At 37.1% G+C, this 19,511-nt stretch overlaps 4 protein-coding genes across 4 annotated transcripts in view; 3 read left to right on the forward strand and 1 right to left on the reverse strand.

Moving 5' to 3' along the window:
- The window catches only part of oxct1a (3-oxoacid CoA transferase 1a), a 36,978-nt gene extending 33,648 nt beyond the window's left edge, over positions 1 to 3,330 (reverse strand). The window contains exons 1-3 of the mRNA XM_079467577.1: positions 2,449 to 3,330; positions 595 to 703; positions 377 to 467 (exon numbers count right to left, since the gene is read on the reverse strand). Of these exons, the coding sequence (XP_079323703.1) occupies positions 377 to 467; positions 595 to 703; positions 2,449 to 2,547 (299 nt within the window). The 5' untranslated portion in view covers positions 2,548 to 3,330. The remainder of the gene's footprint in view (positions 1 to 376; positions 468 to 594; positions 704 to 2,448) is intronic.
- Positions 2,620 to 7,697, forward strand: rimoc1 (rab7a interacting mon1-ccz1 complex subunit 1). The gene is made up of 6 exons (XM_079467578.1): positions 2,620 to 2,977; positions 3,844 to 3,953; positions 4,149 to 4,295; positions 4,469 to 4,600; positions 4,685 to 4,799; positions 6,851 to 7,697. Exons 1-6 carry the CDS (start codon positions 2,887 to 2,889, stop codon positions 7,084 to 7,086), a joined length of 831 nt encoding a protein of 276 aa, XP_079323704.1. The 5' UTR covers positions 2,620 to 2,886; the 3' UTR covers positions 7,087 to 7,697.
- Positions 7,698 to 8,230: 533 nt separating this feature from the next.
- Positions 8,231 to 12,080, forward strand: fbxo4 (F-box protein 4). Its single transcript, XM_079468095.1, has 7 exons — positions 8,231 to 8,601; positions 8,840 to 9,075; positions 9,236 to 9,459; positions 9,548 to 9,623; positions 9,755 to 9,924; positions 10,537 to 10,733; positions 10,859 to 12,080. The coding sequence occupies exons 1-7, from the start codon at positions 8,470 to 8,472 to the stop codon at positions 10,940 to 10,942; spliced, it is 1,119 nt and encodes a 372-aa protein (XP_079324221.1). The 5' UTR covers positions 8,231 to 8,469; the 3' UTR covers positions 10,943 to 12,080.
- Positions 12,081 to 16,508: 4,428 nt separating this feature from the next.
- Positions 16,509 to 19,511, forward strand: part of ghra (growth hormone receptor a) — a 32,939-nt gene continuing 29,936 nt past the window's right edge. Inside the window, exon 1 of the mRNA XM_079467579.1 lies at positions 16,509 to 16,920. The gene's annotated coding sequence lies outside the window, so the exon portion shown is untranslated. The remainder of the gene's footprint in view (positions 16,921 to 19,511) is intronic.

The following is a 19,511-nucleotide window of genomic DNA, read 5'->3' on the forward strand; positions in this document are numbered from 1 at the left end:
GTGGTGTGGTGCTTCAAACTGGTAATCTCTTAATCTATCCCATCAGATCTGATCCCACCTTTTTTTTACAAAGCCTTGAAGCCACATCCGAGGAAAACAAATAATGTTGATTTGTACCTCAGATGTTTTAAAGGCGTTATTCTTCTTCTTAGTTGATCTATTATTTTTGTTTTTGCAATTTTCATTACAAAAAGCATGTAACGTGACAATATCTGGAAATCAAGCAGCTATAGTGTAACTCATATAATGCTATACCATCATAAACACAATTAGGCAAAACCTTACTGCTTGGTTTTTTATTTTCAGTTCTTTGGAAAATATAGTTCTGTCAAACATGGCTGGGCATACAATGTTTGATTCTACATATACTACTTACCCTGCATTATTGCTGACTGCGGTCAGACTTTTCACTCCAGTCTTTAATAAACTGTTGATCAGGTTTTCTGGAATGCCACACAAGCCAAAACCTGAAAAATATTAATTTCAAAAGTGTTTGGTGACATGACCCTCAGGTCACTGACAAGTAGAGTATAATACATGCTGTATTAAGAATTGTGTAATATAATTATTATATAATAATAAAATAATCTTTACCTCCAACAAGAACTGTAGCTCCATTAGGAATATCTTTGACAGCATCTAAGGGGTCAGAGCAAAACTGTGCAGATTGTTGACTTGATGTGGAAAAGTAGCAGCCACAAGTCTGCCAACATAAGATATTAGGAATGAATGAATCGGGTTAAACAAAATCAGACACTCTAACAAAACAGTCTTAAAGTCTTGACTAAACAGAATTGCGCGCTTGATTGATTCTGAACCTCCTGCCAATTTACCATTGAATGAAATCTAGTGTTTACACTATTTTGCAGTAGCCAAACATAAAAGATATGGTTTTAGATACAGGGTGAAGTCAAAGTCCGTTTAGGGAAATCGTACCACTCAGCAACCAGGTTTGCAACGCACCTCCGGGCAGTTAGGGCAGATATTACATGATTCAAACAAGACGTGAATTGTGAATACTGATATTTATACAATCGCCCATTTAAAATCCCAATTAAACGACATATTAAAAAAACAACATAAGAAAATAACAAACTGTACCATAACGTTTGTTTCCTGTGATCAAAGATCAAATTGCGCTTTAAAAACATTATTTTTCATGTTGCTTTAGATACTTTGCATGCGCAAAGCTTCGCTAGGGCAGCCCTATTTAGCGTTGCATTCCTCCCCATTGATTTAATTGACAGTGACGCATTCTTGTAATATTAATGTCTTTGGTGTAGTTGAATAACACTGTACTACAGGGGGTCAATAGTTAAGTCTGTTTCCATTAAACCTGGGTGTCACTGCTTTAAGACATTAATAGTTTACGGGTCTAATCCTACATAATGTTAGAAGAATAAGAAACCAAGACAAGACTTTGTAAGAAGATTATAAACAATGTGCTGGTTTGACTGCTTTGAGATCATCTCTCTTGTCAAGGAAACAACTTCATTGTTTATTTAACCAACAGATCATGGCGAAGCACTGTCAACAGTCATTCAAAGGTTTGTTCTGTCTGCATACTGATGACTTTATGTCCTCTCTCAACCACATGACACTCACAAGAAACTGTGCCAGAAGTATCCTATATAAATAAATGGCCCAAGCTTTGACAACAGTCACCTATAGCTAAACATGCAAGGTTATTTTTCAGGGTTACTAGGTCCTGTACAGACAGACATAAGGAGAACATGTAAAAGTGAGAGTTTTAAACTGAAGATGGTTAGAAATTAAGTAGTTTTGTGTTATGGTTGGGTTACTTTTAAGTTTAAGAAAGTCAGATTCTTGAATCTGTGCCTGGAGCAATCACATTGTCACCACGAGGTAGTAAGGGCAACAATAAAACAATAACATTTGAAAACAGGAATACATTTAGTCTAGTTGTAAGTTGTGTGACCTATAAGGCTCAGAGATAGATAACAATACAGATCAAATCACCCAAAATATTATACAGACAGACAAACAACATAGTACATTTCGTTGCACTGTACTTGTATGTGTGTAATGACAATAAATTGAATCAAATCAAATAAAAAAAACATAGAAAAGGCAGGAAAACGTGACTCCATATTTATAATTTTACATAATGTTCCTAAATCAAGGTGCATTTTACACTAGATGACTCACATTAATCCAAACTCATGAATAGAGCATAATTACCTTCCGTTATGCTACATTACAGTACAACTATTAAACAGGAAATAATAACCTATCAATGTGTCAATGCAACATGAATGGATCAACATTAATGATGTGGATGCACGTGCTTGATCTATTAACATATGGATTTTCTATGATTAATGTAAACGTCCACCTTGCTCAACCAAAAAGACAAAACATAAGTACCGACACGTTCCCCATCATGCAATGTTTGGGACGCATCGATTTTTGTTTGTAAACACTGACCTTGCCGAGAGAGTGGCTCGAGAGGCTCGATCTGATCGTCGCTGACACGGCCCTTAAGATCACATTATCCGCTCTAGAAAGCAATTTAAGTGTCGCCATGTTTCTAAAATACACGTCCAATTTTGTGTTTGAGTGATGGTGTATGCACTCGATGATCTCAGAGGCGGAGATGGGGAAGCAGAGGAGTGAAGGGGGCTCGGTTTGCTCATTTGCATTTAACCCTATCGCCACCAACGTTCGTTTGAACCCACTGTTATTGACACATCGCCTTTCTGGGTGCAGGTTTAGTTGTGATAAAGTTAACGGCCATTTTCACGCAGCTGTGACACGTTACGTTTTGTAAACAAAATATATGTGCAGAAATAAAACACAAAAGCGACCTTGGTAATCCTCCGCACGTGAAAGCGCGCGGTCGTCACGTGACTGTCGTTTGCAGTCATGGCGGACGACTACAGACGAAGCGTCGAGCTGGAGAGGAGGATTTTTGAGTTAGATAACAAGTGTGCCACTCTTAGGACGGAAAAACCAGGTAACTGGAGACCGTGTCGCCGAGGGCATAAATGCGGTGTATATTTATAGAAGGAATTGCATGTTTAGTGACCGCATCAGCGCTGTGTTGTCGTAGCTAGCTAGCTAGTCAGTTAGCTTAGCCGGTGTGCGTTAGCATCACTGCGAACCAAAACAAACATTTCCCTGCTGCTCTGTCGCCCCATTTATACAAAAAAATTCACATTGCCAAGTTTAAAAGAGCAAACTACTACTTGTATTAAACATTGTGTTACAAAACGCGGTACAGTTCGTTTATTAAAAGCTGCATTTTGTTATTTGTTGATTAGCCAGTTGTTAAATGCAGTTTGCATTGAAGTAATTGAAGTTGCATGTGGTCATGCAGCGACTAAACGTGAACTAATGGAGAACACAAAGAATGCACACAAAATATCAACGATTGCATTTTAGTGACTACCTGCCTTTAAGGTGACGTTGAAAGTGTAGACACCAGTTGTTTAGTAGACTGTCACTGTCTCTTTTTGTAAGGAGTGGTAATAAGGTTATTGGCAAGGCAAATAAACATTAGGTCCATTTACACGATGTTCCTCTCTTGTTACTCAGTCTGCAAACGTGTTATTTGTTTCACAGTTTTCTGCATGGATGCATTCATGTTTCAGGCCCAGCAACAGCCAGGCATAAGTGCTTTACAGATTTGTTTTCTCTTCTCATGCTTTTATTTGAAACAAATATGCATGTTGATAGCGTATGTATTATTGAGAGGTAGTGTATAATAGCCAAATGCTACCATGCACATGTGTGTCTTCATTGTATGCTTTGCGGTTTCCTAATAAAACTGTGCTGTAGTGTGACCTCTGTGTTAAAGTGTTATATTTGTTTTTCTCATAGATGATGATTATTTACAGAATGCATCTTCCATACTAGACAAGTTGAAAACCTTTTACAGACACGGTGGAGAGAGCAGCAGCCTCCCTAAACTGCTGCAGGATTTTACACAGGTACTGCATGTAACGCATATCACACTCTTATTTTTCCTTATACATATATCTAGGCATTATTAAGCTTATGAATGTTCTCAAGACCAGGCATATGTGGAATGAATAATGAGCGATTGTCTTCACACCAAGTTATTTTGTCCACATTTCTGACACCGTGGGTCATGTTGTGCATTCTTTTCCGCTGTGTGTTCACAGGTGGTCTTGGACATTACATTTTATGAGGAAAACAAGCTTGTAGACCAGGAATTTCCAGAAGATACTTCTCCTTTTAAAATTCAGCAGTTACTACAGGACTTGACAGAGCCAGAGGTTTTAGCAGGACGACTGGTACCTGCTCAAGAGGTAGTATTTGCCTGTAAACAAACTTCTCTGTGCCATCTGGAAATGTGCCACTTTGTTTTTTAGTTAGTAATGTTTTTGTATGAAATGTATTTATCCCTTTTAAAACCCTTGAAATTAATTTTTATACACTCCGCTGGAAGTAACTTTTTGTATGAACCTCTGTTTTGGATCAGGTGCAGTCTGTGCTAGGGCTAGAGCTCTTAGAGTGCCTATACTGGAGGCGTGGGGCATTATTATATATGTACTGCCACACACTGCACCAGCGCAAGCAGTGGATTAAGAAGAACAAAGCCACATTCCTTAAGGTTCTTTCTCCAATCTCTCACTCCACAGTGCTTGTTTAAGTGGCCATGATCTGAGTAAGTATTACATCGCTCCATGTCTTACAGTGTCTTCAAGAAGGTGTGCGTTACCTTATGAGAATGTTGCAAGTGAGGAACTCTGTGAAGCTGAACGATGGTGTGGTTTTCCATGACTCTGCGACCGCCAATTTTCTGGCAGAAGGTACATGTTGCAAGTGTACTTTCTGTTTTAAAAGTTAAATGATTGATTTCGTTGATTTCTCAATTCCAAAGTTTGTGTGTGTTATCCAAGTCAGCCCCAAAGCCCAGTGTCTGGATTAAATTAAAAATGTGTCTCTGTGTGTGACACATCATGCGTGGCATCTCTGCTTTTGTCACATAGGGATGCTCCGATATTCGTATCGGGTATCGGCGTCGATACGTAATAAAATTCTAGATCGGGTATCGGTGCAATTTGTCACCGATACCCGATCTGACATAAAATTTGTGCTAGACGATGTAAAAGTTAATGGAGACACCGGCGCTTAAACTCTCTCGTGGGCGGCTGTGCATTGCGCAACGTGCGACATCATACGCTAGCAACGTGCCAGCATACGCTAGCAACGTGCGACATCATACGCTAGCAACGTGCTCTGTACGTAGTGCACGTGAACATATAGCAGCGAACAGCATGGAGCGAGCCAAAATATCTGTCATTTGGAGTTATTTTACAACAACTACGCCAATAAGTTCCACCGCTTTCATTGTTATGGATGGGCAACCGCTGTCCGTCGTTGCGAATAATGGCTTCAGACTCCTTATAAACCACCTGGAGCCGCAGTATGACACGCCGAAGCGTAAATATTTATCTGATATTTATCTCTACCTGAACTGTACCGAAAAGTCTGCAAACACATATCCGAAAAAAAATTAAAGAGGTCAATGCGGTGAGTTTTACAACAGATATCTGGAGCTGCGACGTGTCCACCGTGTCGCTTTTAAGTTTAACCGCACAATGGTTGGATGAGAATTTTGTGCGACACAATGCCACGTTAAATGCAACAAACATGTGCAGTTTTACTAAGCTAGGGAAGCTAGCGTTTTATTCATCTGTTTCTGTGTTGGATGTTAAATTTTATTTTCTCTAAACTTTAGTTTAGTTAAGTGGACTTTGCTTTAGTGACTAAAGCATTAAAAAGATCTGATTCATGTTATTTTAAATATATCTAATGCAGTAAAGCTATTACTTTTTTTGCTCAACTTCAGCTGCTTTATTGCGAATTGATTTTTAAATTATTTTTGCACTTTCTTATAAATTATTAAGAGATTTTGTTTCCATTTATTTATACCCGTTTATCAAGCTAGTGAAGCTGTTGTTTTATTCAGCTGCTTAATTTGCACCTTAATTTTGAATGTCTTTTGTCCAAAGATAGTGAACACTTTTGTTTTATGTTTCATTTGTTTTGCACCGGTGCTGGTTTAATAAACTATTTACTAAATTTTTGAATCATTAGTTTGTTATTTTGTTTTACGGGGTCAGGAAATTTATGTTAAGTCGAGCCTGATGTCTTGTACTGCAATGCACATAGTTTATTAAGTAATTGTGCACTTTACATTTTTTACCTTAGTATCGGATCGGTACTCGGTATCGGCCAATACTGAATCTCAGGTATCGGAATCGGAAGCAAAAAAGGTGGATCGGAGCATCCCTATTGTCACATACTGATTTTTTATTAAAATAATATTTAAACCATCTTTACAAGTATTGGTTTATGGAGAGGGATCGTAAGCTAGAGAAATGTGTGGCTTTTATACCCCACTTAATATAAAGTAATAGCCAGATAGAAATAGCTCATTCTAAGGTAATAAAAACATAACGCTTCATTGTTTAAGCTCTTTATACACATCTGAAGAAATAGCTATTCTATCAATAGATCATCCCAAAAATTACACACTGGACTTTTTAATGCCTAGCAAACATTTTTTTCAAATGTGAGTAGTTTTGCAATGCATTGTTTGTTTGGATGCATGTATAAGTGTGAATAACATTTTAATAAAATGAAACAGGGATGTTTGAAAATCACTAGACATTCATCATTGTGAGTTTTGAGGTTGACTTCCAAAATGTTATGAGATGCTAAGTTGATGATCATGCAATTGTAATTAAAGATTTTATTTTATTTAATCAAATGTTTTAATAACCGAGAAGAAATGTTAGTAGTAAGTGTGTTAATTTAACTTGTCAAAATGACAGTTTTCCTTTATCTCCTTTAGGTATCTTTTCTGATACACACTTGCTTACAATGATGTACATTGGTGAGATGTGCTTCTGGGCAGTGAAATATGAGGACTGCAGCATGGATAGCACAGAGCGAAAAGAGGACAGGCTTCATTTCCGGGATATTGGCACACAAATCCTGCATAAGTATGTGCTGGCATGTGAAGGGCCGCTTCAGGGTCAGGGCTGGAACACAGAAAACGCAAAGGAAATCCTTAGTATTTTACAGTAAACCAAGAGAGAGGAGGTTCGCAAAATGTTATTGTTTTAAAGTAAAAACAGCAAACAAAACAAACAGAAAAAAATGTAAGGTAAAAACTGAAAACAAAAAGGGCACTTCTCTTCCGATCCAGATTGGTTTTCTGGATGTTTGTTTTCGCAAAGAATGTGGAATAATACTTCTAATGTAAAATAAACACGAATAACTATTTGTTTAAGAAAAACAATATTCCAGCTGAGAAATGTCAAGATACTTTTTATTTATTTTAATTTTTATTTATTTATTTCTAATTACATTTATATATGTCATTTATATGTTAAAAGAAATGGTACAAAGGAGAAGGAGAGTACATATATATGTTGCATATATTTAAGTATTCATAACCATTTTTAAGTATGGAACTTTTCTTTTAATAACAAGTTTGTATGACACCTTTTGCTCACTTATTAAAGTTGCATCTTCATTTTATTTGGTGATAAGATGTAATGTTCACAGATGGGAATCTGGATATTTTGATAGTGTACTTTTAAAAAGCTAAACTTTTTGGTCATATTCTTTTAAAAAAAGAAGTTCAGTTTTTGTTTTTTATGTCTTCATTGAAAATAAATTTTGGGTTAAGATATAAGTATGTGTTTGTGATAATTTGGTTTGTGTATAAGTGGGTTGTTTGAAGTACACCAACTAAATCTTTAATATATAGAGCTAATAGACAAATGTCAATAATTGTAAGCATAATTCTAGTTCATCTTTAGATTAATCTTTAGAATCAATGCAAAAACATTAAAGAGACAAAAGTAAATGTATACATGAATTGAACATTTGAATAATGCCCAGACGGATGAATCTAAATATTGCTGGTTGACATTCTTTAAGCAGAAGGCTAAATCCAAATCCATCAAAAAAACACGCCGTCCGGTTTATTTACATAAACTAGTTCTACAAAGGAACTGTATAAAGATGGGTTGAATTGATAAGTAATTTAAAGTTGATTGTCATTAACTGTCTGTGATTGGAATTAAAAGCAACAATAATACGATTATTTGACCGTTTTGCAGTATGTCCCCCACAAATGCAAACAAACCGCGAACGCTTCGTTTATTATTTTGACTGCGACGCTTTCCGAAACCACTACAATCCCCACAATGCAAAGCCGTGCACGACGTCACACGCACGACGTCACACACACTCCTATGAAAACAGGAGAGACGTGTAACTTTGACAGTTCCGGGAAAAGCCAGAGGAATATCTTGAGACTGAGATTTTTAACAGAAAGACCTGATTTACATGATTCATGTCTTCTAAGGAAAGAATGCGAAGTGTTGTATTTTTAGGCTGTCAAACTTGCACGTATTGGAAACGGGAAGTCGTTAATAAATCATTTTAACAGTTGTTAGCATGCTGAGCCGAAATATAGTCTTGCAAAGCCTCAGGAGTATTAGAGATAGATTCTTTGATACAAGACAACAAAGTGATGGTTGGTCTGAGCCAGATCATGACGTCACCGGTCCCACTCTCGACAATTTGTCGGTAAGACATTTTACGTTTTTTATTACGTTTTGGTATTCATTTATTGTATGCACTGTGTCCATTCCACATAGTTAATACTTAAACATAACACGATAAACTGTATACAGACTACAACTGTATGCTAAAAGGGCTAAAACCTGGTTCTTATCATGTTTTTTTTAGCAAATTAGGCACTTGACATCATCGTTATGTGTAACCTATATGCATTTTTTTGTCTGCCTTGTCTACATCCACCCAGGTTGACATGCAGTTTCATATTATGACCTTCCTCTCCCCACAAGACCTCTGCAGACTGGGAGGCACAAGTACATACTGGCGGTCAATGGTTCGAGACCCTGTGCTGTGGAAGTTCTTTCTGCTGCGTGATTTGCCACAGTGGCAGTCAGTTGACCATTTGTCGATGCCTGAGGTCAAGCTCACTGGCGTATCAGCGTTGGGGGACACTGAGATGAAGCAGTTTGATTATATGGCTGAGTAAGTGTTTCTAAAAGTGATGGCAGCTAATAAAGGATTATGGGAAATTGGTTTGGGATAGGGCAATGGTAAAAGTCTTCTAAGCGTACGAATGTCCTGTGTGCATGTTGTCTTGCTACTGCATCAAATCTAATCAAAGTATTCCGCTCTGCACTCACAGGTATCTACGGGTCTGCCCAGCCTGTCGCAACCAATGGACACAGCAACCCAAGGCCACGTATGAATCCGTCACTTCTTTCTTCCACTCCTTTGTACAGGTTACAGAGCCACAGTTCGCCATGTTTGGACCAGGACTTGAACAGTTACAGTTTTCTCTGTTGACTAAGATCATCCATTCCCCTGATGTACTGCCTGTAGCAGGAATACCTCAGCGTCAGATTGATGGTGCCAGTTATTACTTGTATTTCAGTAATGCATGTAAATTCAAGCTTTCTGCGCGTGATCTCATGTCGATTTGTTCGTTCTTTCCAAGGCATTGGATCTGGAATCAGTTTTAAGTTCAAAGATCAACACAGATTCAATATTGTAACTCTGTATTCAACTAACAAGTGAGGTTTGATTTTCTCACTCAGAAATGTTACCTGTGTTGGATGCATATGTCGCTTTAAAAAGTTTTTAATGGTAGTCAGTGTTAAATTGAGTCTCATTTTATTCTGGAAATCTGTGTGTCTTGGTTTAGGACAGAGAGAGAGAGGGCCCGTCTGGAGCACCGAAGTCTGCGCAGTAAACTTTTTGACTATCAGCAGGATAGTGAGTCCAATATGCCGATAGGTCTTAACCCTGCGTTTAATCAAATGTGTCAGGCTGTGAACGGATTCATCTTTGTGGCAAACGTTGAGACGGAAAGAGGTATGGTCGACGTTACAAATAAAAATAGAAGCCACAACATATTACATACAGTACATGCTGTAACATATACAGAATTCCCATTCAAATGGATGACTATATCAAGATATTAAAAATTGTGATGGGCAAATCTGAAAATGATCATGACCTTAAAGGAACCTTAAAGCTTTCCTGTAGCTCAGCAGTAAGAGCGAATTTATAGGACAATGCTATGTAAGTCGCTTTGGATAAAAGAGTCTGCCAAATGCATAAATGTAAATGTAAAGGAATAGTTCACCCCAAAATTGAAGATGTTTAGGGAGAACGTTGATAACCAAACAACATTTGCCCCCTTTGACTTCCATAGTATGGACACAAAATCACTGAGACATTTTTGGTGTTCCACAGAAGAAAGAGTCATATAAAGGGTGAATAAATTATGACAGAGTTTTTTTTTTGAGTGAACTATCCCTTTAAGAAGTAATTGAAAGTTGATTGAAGTGTCTGGAATTGGTTTGTTTAGCAACTCATATGGCATAGATGGTTTTGATATGTTCTCTAGATTCATTAAGAATGTACAAAAAAAATTGATTATTATATCAGCAGATCCTCATGGTGGATTTGTTTTTATCACAGATCATGTAGGATCTGACAGAAATTGGGAGGAGCAGAGCGCTCAGATCAGGATCATGTTAGACCCTGTGGTGGGTTCTGTCTCCCGGCCCATCCTGGTGCTCTCTTGTGTATCTAGAGAAGCTGCAGACAGACACAGGATTCCATGTGTGGCTGTGGCCAATCATCTTCAACTCAGCTCACTGTCTAACCCTTGGATGGTAAGAATAGCATTTGTACAAAAAGTGACACTTTCAAAATTTCCACTGTTCTCCTTCAAACTCTGTACAATAAGACCGTAAATTGCAAAGAAATGTGTACCCTACTATGTTTTGTCATACTGTAGGTACAGAACACAGCTGCAGAAACACTTGCAGGACTACTGGATGGTATTGATTGGCTACTTAGAAACTCTGGGGTTAAAGTGTAATTTATACCTGCTGGATGCACCTGCTGGATTATTAAAAGCATATAATTGATGGTTTCAGACATATAATAAAATATAGTTTACACCATCACACGTGTTTCGACCATTGGTGGTGACCACTGTTATACAATGGATCAGATTTTGAGTTATGAAATAGGGATTTAACGATTCACCATGAGCCGGTTGAAAATAGATAATAACGTGTGACGATTCAAGTCAGTTGATCCAAGAAACAGTCTTAGTTTGTTTATATTACAGAGACTTCTGTATTATCCACTTTTTATTTGATTTTGAATTTGTTTGAAACATTTTATTTGACAAAGAAATGGGCAGCATTTGAGAAATAATACATTTTTCATTTAAAATTTGTCTGAACTTTATTTTGTAAAAATAAACCTTGAATAAATTGTATCATAAGATAAGTATTGTTAATCGCAGCACATTGCATTATGAACTGAGTGAATCGTTACATACCTATTATTAAATATAGTGGATGTTTATGTCTTACATTTATTTCTATGTAGTATGTAGACAGTATACGTGTTTGGTGTCTAAAATATGTTGCTATTAAGTTTGTGTCATTGAAACTGTCAACATGACATCATGCAGCTACATTTGTTAAATTACTGGGTGAACCAGATGAAGGGATCTGTGATTCAGTGATTAGGTGTCGTCCTACATTCAGGTACTCCAATACAGTTATAACATAAAATCTCAGAAATAGTTTTATTTGTATGTTATCAATTGTATCTACATTGTCCACAAAATGTGTTCTTTAAAACCGTCCGGTTAAGGCTCTGTTCCCCAAACTTTCTTGGACCCAGATAATTGATGCTCGCAGCTATATTAATACTTGTTATTTTTCCATCTGTCAGTATAATTGATGCTCGCAGCTATATTAATACTTGTTTTTTTCCCATCTGTCAGTCTTTGTGTAATATAACCTATTCCACTTATTTTTTGTCTCAATATTGTCTTTTACTTTAAATTATATTTTTGACCAGGTGTATTATAATTATGTAGCTTTGCAACATGAATGTTTTTGCTACGTAATTGCATAAAATAAAATTGCATAATGCTGATGAAATGCTAATTTTGAAGTTGGTCTTAATAATGCATTCCTGTCAGCATTTTAAAATCGACCCATGAAGGGTGTTTTACCTCTTTTGTCCACGGAGAGGCAGCAACCTCCTATTAAGAGCTTTGTTGACAACAATAAGAACACTGACCCAGCATAACCTCATCATCCTGCCGACCGGTTTTATTCAGGGCGGAGGTCACTCACTGGCCAGTGTTCCAGAGAAATAGATGTTGCTTTGTCTCTGTCTTCTCTTTGTTTCATGACTCCCTGTGGCCATGTTCTCTCTTCCCCTGTTTAATTAAAGTGAAAGCCAGTCTATGCTTGTGACATTTCACAGAGGTAAAGCGCTAAACTAAAGCAATTAAAACTAATCTTACAATTCAGATGCACTAAAGGCCACACTGGGACTGAGCATGTGCAACGTCAAACACTTGAAACAGTGGAAAGTAAAGATTAGGTTGGTAAAGGTATAGCTACATGGTTCTGCCACTCTGGGAACTGAAGAAATTAGTTTCATCAAATGCTTTTTTTCATCTTAAAAGGTTTGACAGGTACTTCAATTTATATAAAAAGGCGAGTTATTTCTGGCACTATGGTCTTATTTGTCTAAGACACATTAAGAAAAATGTAAGTAATAGTTTTTAAGTCTATTGTATTTCCCTGGTGGAACATGCGAGTTCTCTTGCGGCTTCTTTTATTATTCTTCACCCAACATGACGAAAGCAAAAATCGATGTTTTAAAAAAAATACTGTTTTAAAATGAAATCGTAATTGCTGTAATTTGGATGCATTAAGTGTAATCTGAAAGGTAGAAATGACTGTCTGCTCCGTGGTGAAATTTGACAAAATGGAGAAAGTGGTGACCTCTCCTCACTTTAAAAATGTATCTTTTAGCTCTTGTTTTCCTCCATTGCCCTTCTCTCATCTCACTCATGCCATGATTTTGTGTAGCGAGACAAACTGTGCATTTTCTTTAAACAGCTTGAAAAATTACTAAAATGAGATTTGGATTTTATTTCTGCTGATCGTTTTGGTTGGCATTGCTTATTCGGAAATAAAATGATTTAAGTGAAACACTGACACTACATAATGTGCGTAAATCTCCAAACCTTGTAGGTTTTTATTTATTGCAATAGGAATTTATGTAAATGTACAGAATCTATGTTATACCTTTCTTATACAAAGAAATAGCCTTAATGTTCTAAAAGATAAAAAAATATATTTAAGTGTGCTCATATTATTCTTCATCATAAAAGATATTTTTATTTAATTTCATTTACCAAACCCAGAATTTATCTCAACACCATCTCGAGTGTTCTTTAAATAATTTCCTTCAGTCAAAACAGTTTTTATCAACATTGTGTGCTCAGGTGCAGCTTAGAAATACACCATCTCAGAAAAATATTTCATTGGAGAAGAAAAAAAATCAAACATGTTCAATCACACAAAATTACCTCAGTGGAAGATGTTGCATGTGGACAAAATGGTGCACTCTATTTCATTTGGGTAATGGATGTAGCAGAAGAAAATGTCCGTGGTGGACTTTTCTAGAGGGTTTTGATAGTATCACATGGCGAACTACAGGATTACTGGCAGTTTAGGAAAAACAACCAAACAAATTACATTTGCGCGTTCAATTTGATGCAGGTCTATATCATTTCCGATGCAGTTCAGCATGGATTCAATGCATCTCAGACACAGAGGTGCAGAGATAAAGAGGCGGGTTATAGATATAGCATGACTGGCATATCAGTTCTTGTGTTAGTGTGTTATTTACTCCACAGTGACATAGGGGGCACCAGTGTGGTTTTTGAAAACATTTCTTTGATAGTGTACCAATTATCTGTCACACACTGTTATACCAAGTGTAAATAGCTGCTTTTCTGTAACAGTTGTTGTTTTTTGTACATATTCACTGAATCATTTCCTCCAAACAAAGATAAAGCATTCACCCATGGGCCTGAATTTCAGCTTTATAGGTCTCTACATAGATTTTTGTGTCACGTATCACACCTGTTATATATCATGAATAATGGACAATCTCCAATTATGCAATCTCCATTTATATATTTTTTATGCATCTGGCCCTTTTTCTTCCACCTTCCCCACACTTTGCAATTCTTTTTTTACTTCCAATTAAAACTAAATATCTCATTTGTATTCATTGTCGATAACCTCCATTAAGATCACCCATGCGCTCGGAAATATGAGGAAAACATTTGCACACTGTGTTAAAATAGTGACGAAGACCGAGATGCTAATTGCTTTGTTTTTTACTCGCCCACTGCAACAGTTAGCAGGTGGGTACAAACATCTCTTTTGAGTTCACAAGGGCCACGTGCTGATGTATATGTACGGCGAGGTGATTCGCACCATCAATCATATAATTATCCATATTTCATTTATATTTTTTAAGTTATAAATGTCATTTGAATTGCCGTCTATAGAGAAGGTGACTGCTATTGTGACAACTGGATACTGGTTATTGCATATGATGGTTCTCATCTTAAAGGTATAGTTCACCAAAAAGTGTTCTGTTAAAGATATGTCTTGAGAATGTTAGCAACTGAATGTGTTCAACAGACCAAAAAAACAATGCTTCTAGGGTAGTGAATGGTGCCCCAGAAATCTCAGTGGCTAACATTCTTCCAAATATTCATTTTTGTTCAACCAAATAAAGATGTTTATACAGGTTGGGGGCGTGTATTTCATGCCTGAATTTTCATTTTTGGGTGAACTGTTCCTTTAAATAAAAAATATCAAATTACTGTTTCACTTCTATATTTTGACTGTGGCTGGCCAAGTCTGGTTTATTTGTACTCTGCGGTTTTACATCCCAAAAAATTAAATAGTGTTTCGTATATATATTTGGTAAACACCAATTCGATCTGTTGAATGTGGAAGGGAAAAACGTTCTGTCTCTATTCCTGTCCAATAAACTGACATTTCCCTTTTCTCTTTACACCTTACTGTCGTTTCAATTACGCATCAGTTTATACAAACGTTGTTATCTTAATGCCTCAGGGGACTTGAATCTGAAGCTGTGTCCAACCAGCCAACAGCCTGTGCACAACAGCCTTCCTAATCCAATTGAAGCTTGGTTGGTGTGACACCCACAAAGTGAATTACGGTTTATTTGTAGACAGAAAAGGCCACTTTTATTTTAGTTTTTTTAAAGAAAGATCTGAAACTATATATGTATTCCCATTTGTAAGGCATGTATTTTTAGTTCATTTCACTTTTTTACTTTTTCACATTTTAGCAGTTCGGTTTTTACAGTGAAGGTTACATCCAAGGTCTTTACTCTTCATATCTGCAAGAAAAAGTTGTTGCTGAAATGATGATAACATGTACTTGGCCGAGATATGCACAGTATACTCTGTGCATGTTGTTTTTATGGGTTCAAAACGTTATGGATGTGACCGTGACCCTGACTTAAAATCAATTAAAAACAACAAATATATTGGCCAAACATGTGATGCACATCGTTGAGATAAACAATGAAGGCAAGGACAACACAGTTGCTCTATTAAAAGTTTGCTATAGGAGAGGCGTTGGGGATACTTGGTGTAATATCCAAGTGCTTTGTTCACGTGCCACATTCACTTTATGTGAAGTTTTTCCACTTTCATTCACTTCGGCACTATAGGGAGCTTTCAATGTGCTGTTCTATGGCCTCTTTTAAAGGACCACCCCTCTAGGATCTGATCAAAATTCACAACCGCACTTCAAGTGTTCTTTGATGTAAATTAAACTGAAGTAAATAATTTCAACACAATGTTTGTTTTTCTCCCAAAAGCTACTGTAAAAACCATGAATTTCTATTGTACACATTGTACCTCCACAGTAGTCATGAGGACTATTAAAAATAGACACTCGGTACTGTGTCAAAACACAATGTTGACACTCATATTTGAGGCATAAGTGTCAGTAATAAAAGATGCTCGCTTTATTTTAGTGCTTAAATTCTGCAACATTTCACAACCCTTTCGGACGTCTGATTTAACTATACACAAACTGAACTTGTAAGTTCTTTCAATGTCTAAGAAACAGGTCAACTTGTATGTCATGTGAGCCAAATTCAGCTGAAGTTGAAGACAAATGCAAATTATTAACACATTGCATGCCGTAGCTAACCATTTAAACCCGTATTTGCCTTTTTTAAAGCATTAAAATATTCAGAAATACATATAAATAAAATCAAGATTAGTGTTATGCCACTGGAATATTTTATTTGATGAAGAAAAACTGATTATATAATACACTGGTCTATAAAAACTTCATCAAAAAGCGATTCACATCAGGTCAGATTTTGGTCAGCAGAGGGTTTTCGATGAATGCCACTTTACATTAACGCAATTGCAATTTGAATCAATTGTCATTCATTAGAATCAAGTCTAGTCAAAGGCAGCCAAACTTTTTCAATGACACGTGAGAAAATGTGACTTGTGTAAAACAAATAACATAACGATATGCTTCACGAACGTCTCGGAGCAAGCACACTACACCTCGCACGATCTCCCAGGACCTGAATATCTGTCGGCAGGGGGCGCGATCCCATGACACTGATCGAATCCATGTGAACGTGAATCTGGAGACACGCAATGCTGCGCAGTCAACGTGAGACCCTTCAGGATCAGCGCGGTACCCCCCACTCCCTCCAAATCTCGTCAACGCTTCCCAGCGCGTTATATCCGAAAAGCCCGCAACACTTCACGCATTGAGCGGTGTTTGCGAAACAATGCTCGGGTGATTTTTGAGGGTCGCCCTGGCACGCTTTTGCACCGTTTTAACGGGGGAGAATAACGAGAGACTCACGCGTCTGTTGATCCGGATGAACAAACTCTTGTAAAGTAAACTCGCACCAGATTTGTGCCGCGGACAACGTCTGCGAGACCGAGTGAGTTTCCGCCGATTTCTTCTTAACATCTCATGCATGATATGCATTTCAAATGCGGATTTTGAGTGTTGTAGATGGACTGGACGTTGGTTTCAAAGTGGTATGAAAAGCCTGTAGCACTGGACGGACAGACAGTAACGCAAACACTTTCTACGTGTTTTGTTGAGAAGTTTTGATCAAAGAAACCCGTTTTCGGTTCAACTCGTATTCCTGTAGTGCGGTTCAACTTTGGTCCGCAGTCAAGTGTAACTGAGGCAGTGGAGCAAATGTAGCGCACTTTAATTTCTCAATATGTTTTAAAGGGGCCACACGTGGGGTTTATTAGCTGGGAAAACGTTTGTTTAAACCACGACTAGAATAACAGAATGGAAATGAAGGTATACATTTACTATTTCTCCCTGATATAATGCTAACTGTTATGTTGCAGCTGGATTTTGGACCAGTATGTCTATTGTAATGATACTTGAGGGTGCTTGCTTCAGGTGTATATAAAGCACACTTTAGATATTTGTCATGTAAGCTTAATAAAACGTCTTTGAATTACAAAGAAGCAACTGAAACCTTGAAACACTGAAATATATTATCTAAAGTTTGAAGATCTGCTGCTCTTTTTGTTGCAGCCTATTAGTGATAGACTGATATATTGCAGTGACATATGGACAAATGTTTTACAATGGATTATTTTATTTACCGCCATATTGTGTGGACTTTATCATGTGTTCTAATCTGTTAATAACTAGGTACGTATTAGACAATAATTGTTCATTTAGTTTCACCAATTTTCTCTCATTTACTAATTTAATTGCATTTGTGTTACACTGCCGGTCGCAAAATATGGCCATGTTTTTGTTTAAGAGTTGATAAAAAAGACATTAAACATTTAAAGGTACTTAGGAATCCAGTTGATTTTTCTCACTTGGTAATTTCAAAATGTGTTTTTCCGTTACTGACCCTGATATTCATCACCGTTTCAGTTCATTATTTATTATGTTTCAATCAAATTATTACCATCAGCGGATTTATATATTTCCTGCAATTTTTGTCTGGAATAAAATACGGTCTGGTTTGAGGGTTATTGCTTGTCAAGCATTGAATGTACACAAATGACAATTAGAATATGGGGAATTTCAGAATGGGGTTCGAAAGATGGCTTAATAAATATTAAAATGTTATCATATGCAAATCGTATGGCTTGGAATGAAAAACGGCTAGACATGTGAAGACCTTTAAAACGCAGACAGGTTTGTAGCACTTTCTCCATGAACTTGCATGACCTCAGTTTACAGCAAGTACAGCAAGAGCGATTCCTCTTGCATTCTCCCACCCTGTCTCTCTCTCCTTCGTGTTTAGTGTAAGTATCATAAAAATCATTCCTACCAGCACACAAACACACACGCTCCAGCAGCATGCTCTGCTGACCCAGACTTTTCCACTGCCCTCGTGAAATAGGAGCTGGGAAGATGATCTGGCCTCACCAGCCAGAACTTGAATGCCATAAGAAAGCACACAGAGACCCTGTTGCTGGCAGAAGCCCTGTGCTTTACTAGGACAGTTGAAACATCAAGGATTTGAAATCCTTATTCAACCAAGTGAATAGTTCTAACCCTGTTTCACAAGAATGACCACACCATCTGTGTATTGGACGTTCAATTTTTATGGATTTTTTTGAGCACATGAAGACACTGATGTATAATAGTTTACACAAGGGTCCGCGCTTGTTTCAACATAACAGATTATTGACTTGCTTGTGCAACTGCCGTCGTTGAATGTCAACTTTGAACCTTGCATATCAGCTTCCTCGGCAGACTGAATCGATCGTAATAGGAAAGGTTGGATCCTGTCTCGTATCGTTTTTGTTTGCAATAGTCAAACGATCCACAGCTTTCTGTGGCAATGCACTTATCACACGGTGAATTGTGCTGGCGTTACCTGGACAAGCCAATTACGAGATGCTTTCATGAATATGATTTAATATTTAAAATAAATAAGGACTGATTGACAATTAAATACTTATTAGATGCCCTGTCAGGGTAGGAATAACCCAATTGCCATCTGTATGTTTTAACATCTTGCTGCCATTTAAAAAAGTAGTCAAAGGAAGTTAAAATTGTTGATAACCTATTCCTAATGTCCTACAATATTTTGAGCCTGGTTACATTTTGAACACATACAATTATTTTTGCATTATTTATTTTCACTCTTAAAAAAAGCACAATCTTCCTGACTGGAAAATGATTCTGGAAAACTGGAAGAAGATTCAGATTCCATCTCCACTTGATTGTCGGAGAGTGAATATAAAGTTGCTTAGCAGGTGTTCCACTAAAAAAAGAAAGTCACTGAGGTTTTGAATAACATACAAGTGAATAAATGATGAAAGAATTTATATTTGTTTTTGGGTGAAGGTGAAATAAGTACAATTCATTCATTATTAAAGAGCAGTTTTCAAGACTGACAATTCAAGAAGTGACAGTTCACCCAAAGATGAAAATTCATCATTTACCAACCCTCAAGTTGTTCCAAACCTGTATACACAAGATATTTTGAAGAATATTTATAAACAAACAGTTCTGGGGCACTACTGACTATCATAG

This window comes from Barbatula barbatula, assembly GCF_947034865.1.
Source record: "Barbatula barbatula genome assembly, chromosome: 11".
Taxonomy (NCBI): domain Eukaryota; kingdom Metazoa; phylum Chordata; class Actinopteri; order Cypriniformes; family Nemacheilidae; genus Barbatula; species Barbatula barbatula.

Bases quoted from the DNA above. Each gene is read 5' to 3' on its own strand.
- rimoc1 (XM_079467578.1), top strand. From the start codon at position 2,887: ATGGCGGACGACTACAGACGAAGCGTCGAGCTGGAGAGGAGGATTTTT. The intron at 3,954-4,148 runs GTACTGCATGTA...GTGTGTTCACAG, and splicing joins TGCTGCAGGATTTTACACAG to GTGGTCTTGGACATTACATT. The intron at 4,296-4,468 runs GTAGTATTTGCC...GTTTTGGATCAG, and splicing joins GACTGGTACCTGCTCAAGAG to GTGCAGTCTGTGCTAGGGCT.
- fbxo4 (XM_079468095.1), top strand. From the start codon at position 8,470: ATGCTGAGCCGAAATATAGTCTTGCAAAGCCTCAGGAGTATTAGAGAT. The intron at 8,602-8,839 runs GTAAGACATTTT...ACATCCACCCAG, and splicing joins CCACTCTCGACAATTTGTCG to GTTGACATGCAGTTTCATAT. The intron at 9,624-9,754 runs GTGAGGTTTGAT...GTCTTGGTTTAG, and splicing joins ACTCTGTATTCAACTAACAA to GACAGAGAGAGAGAGGGCCC.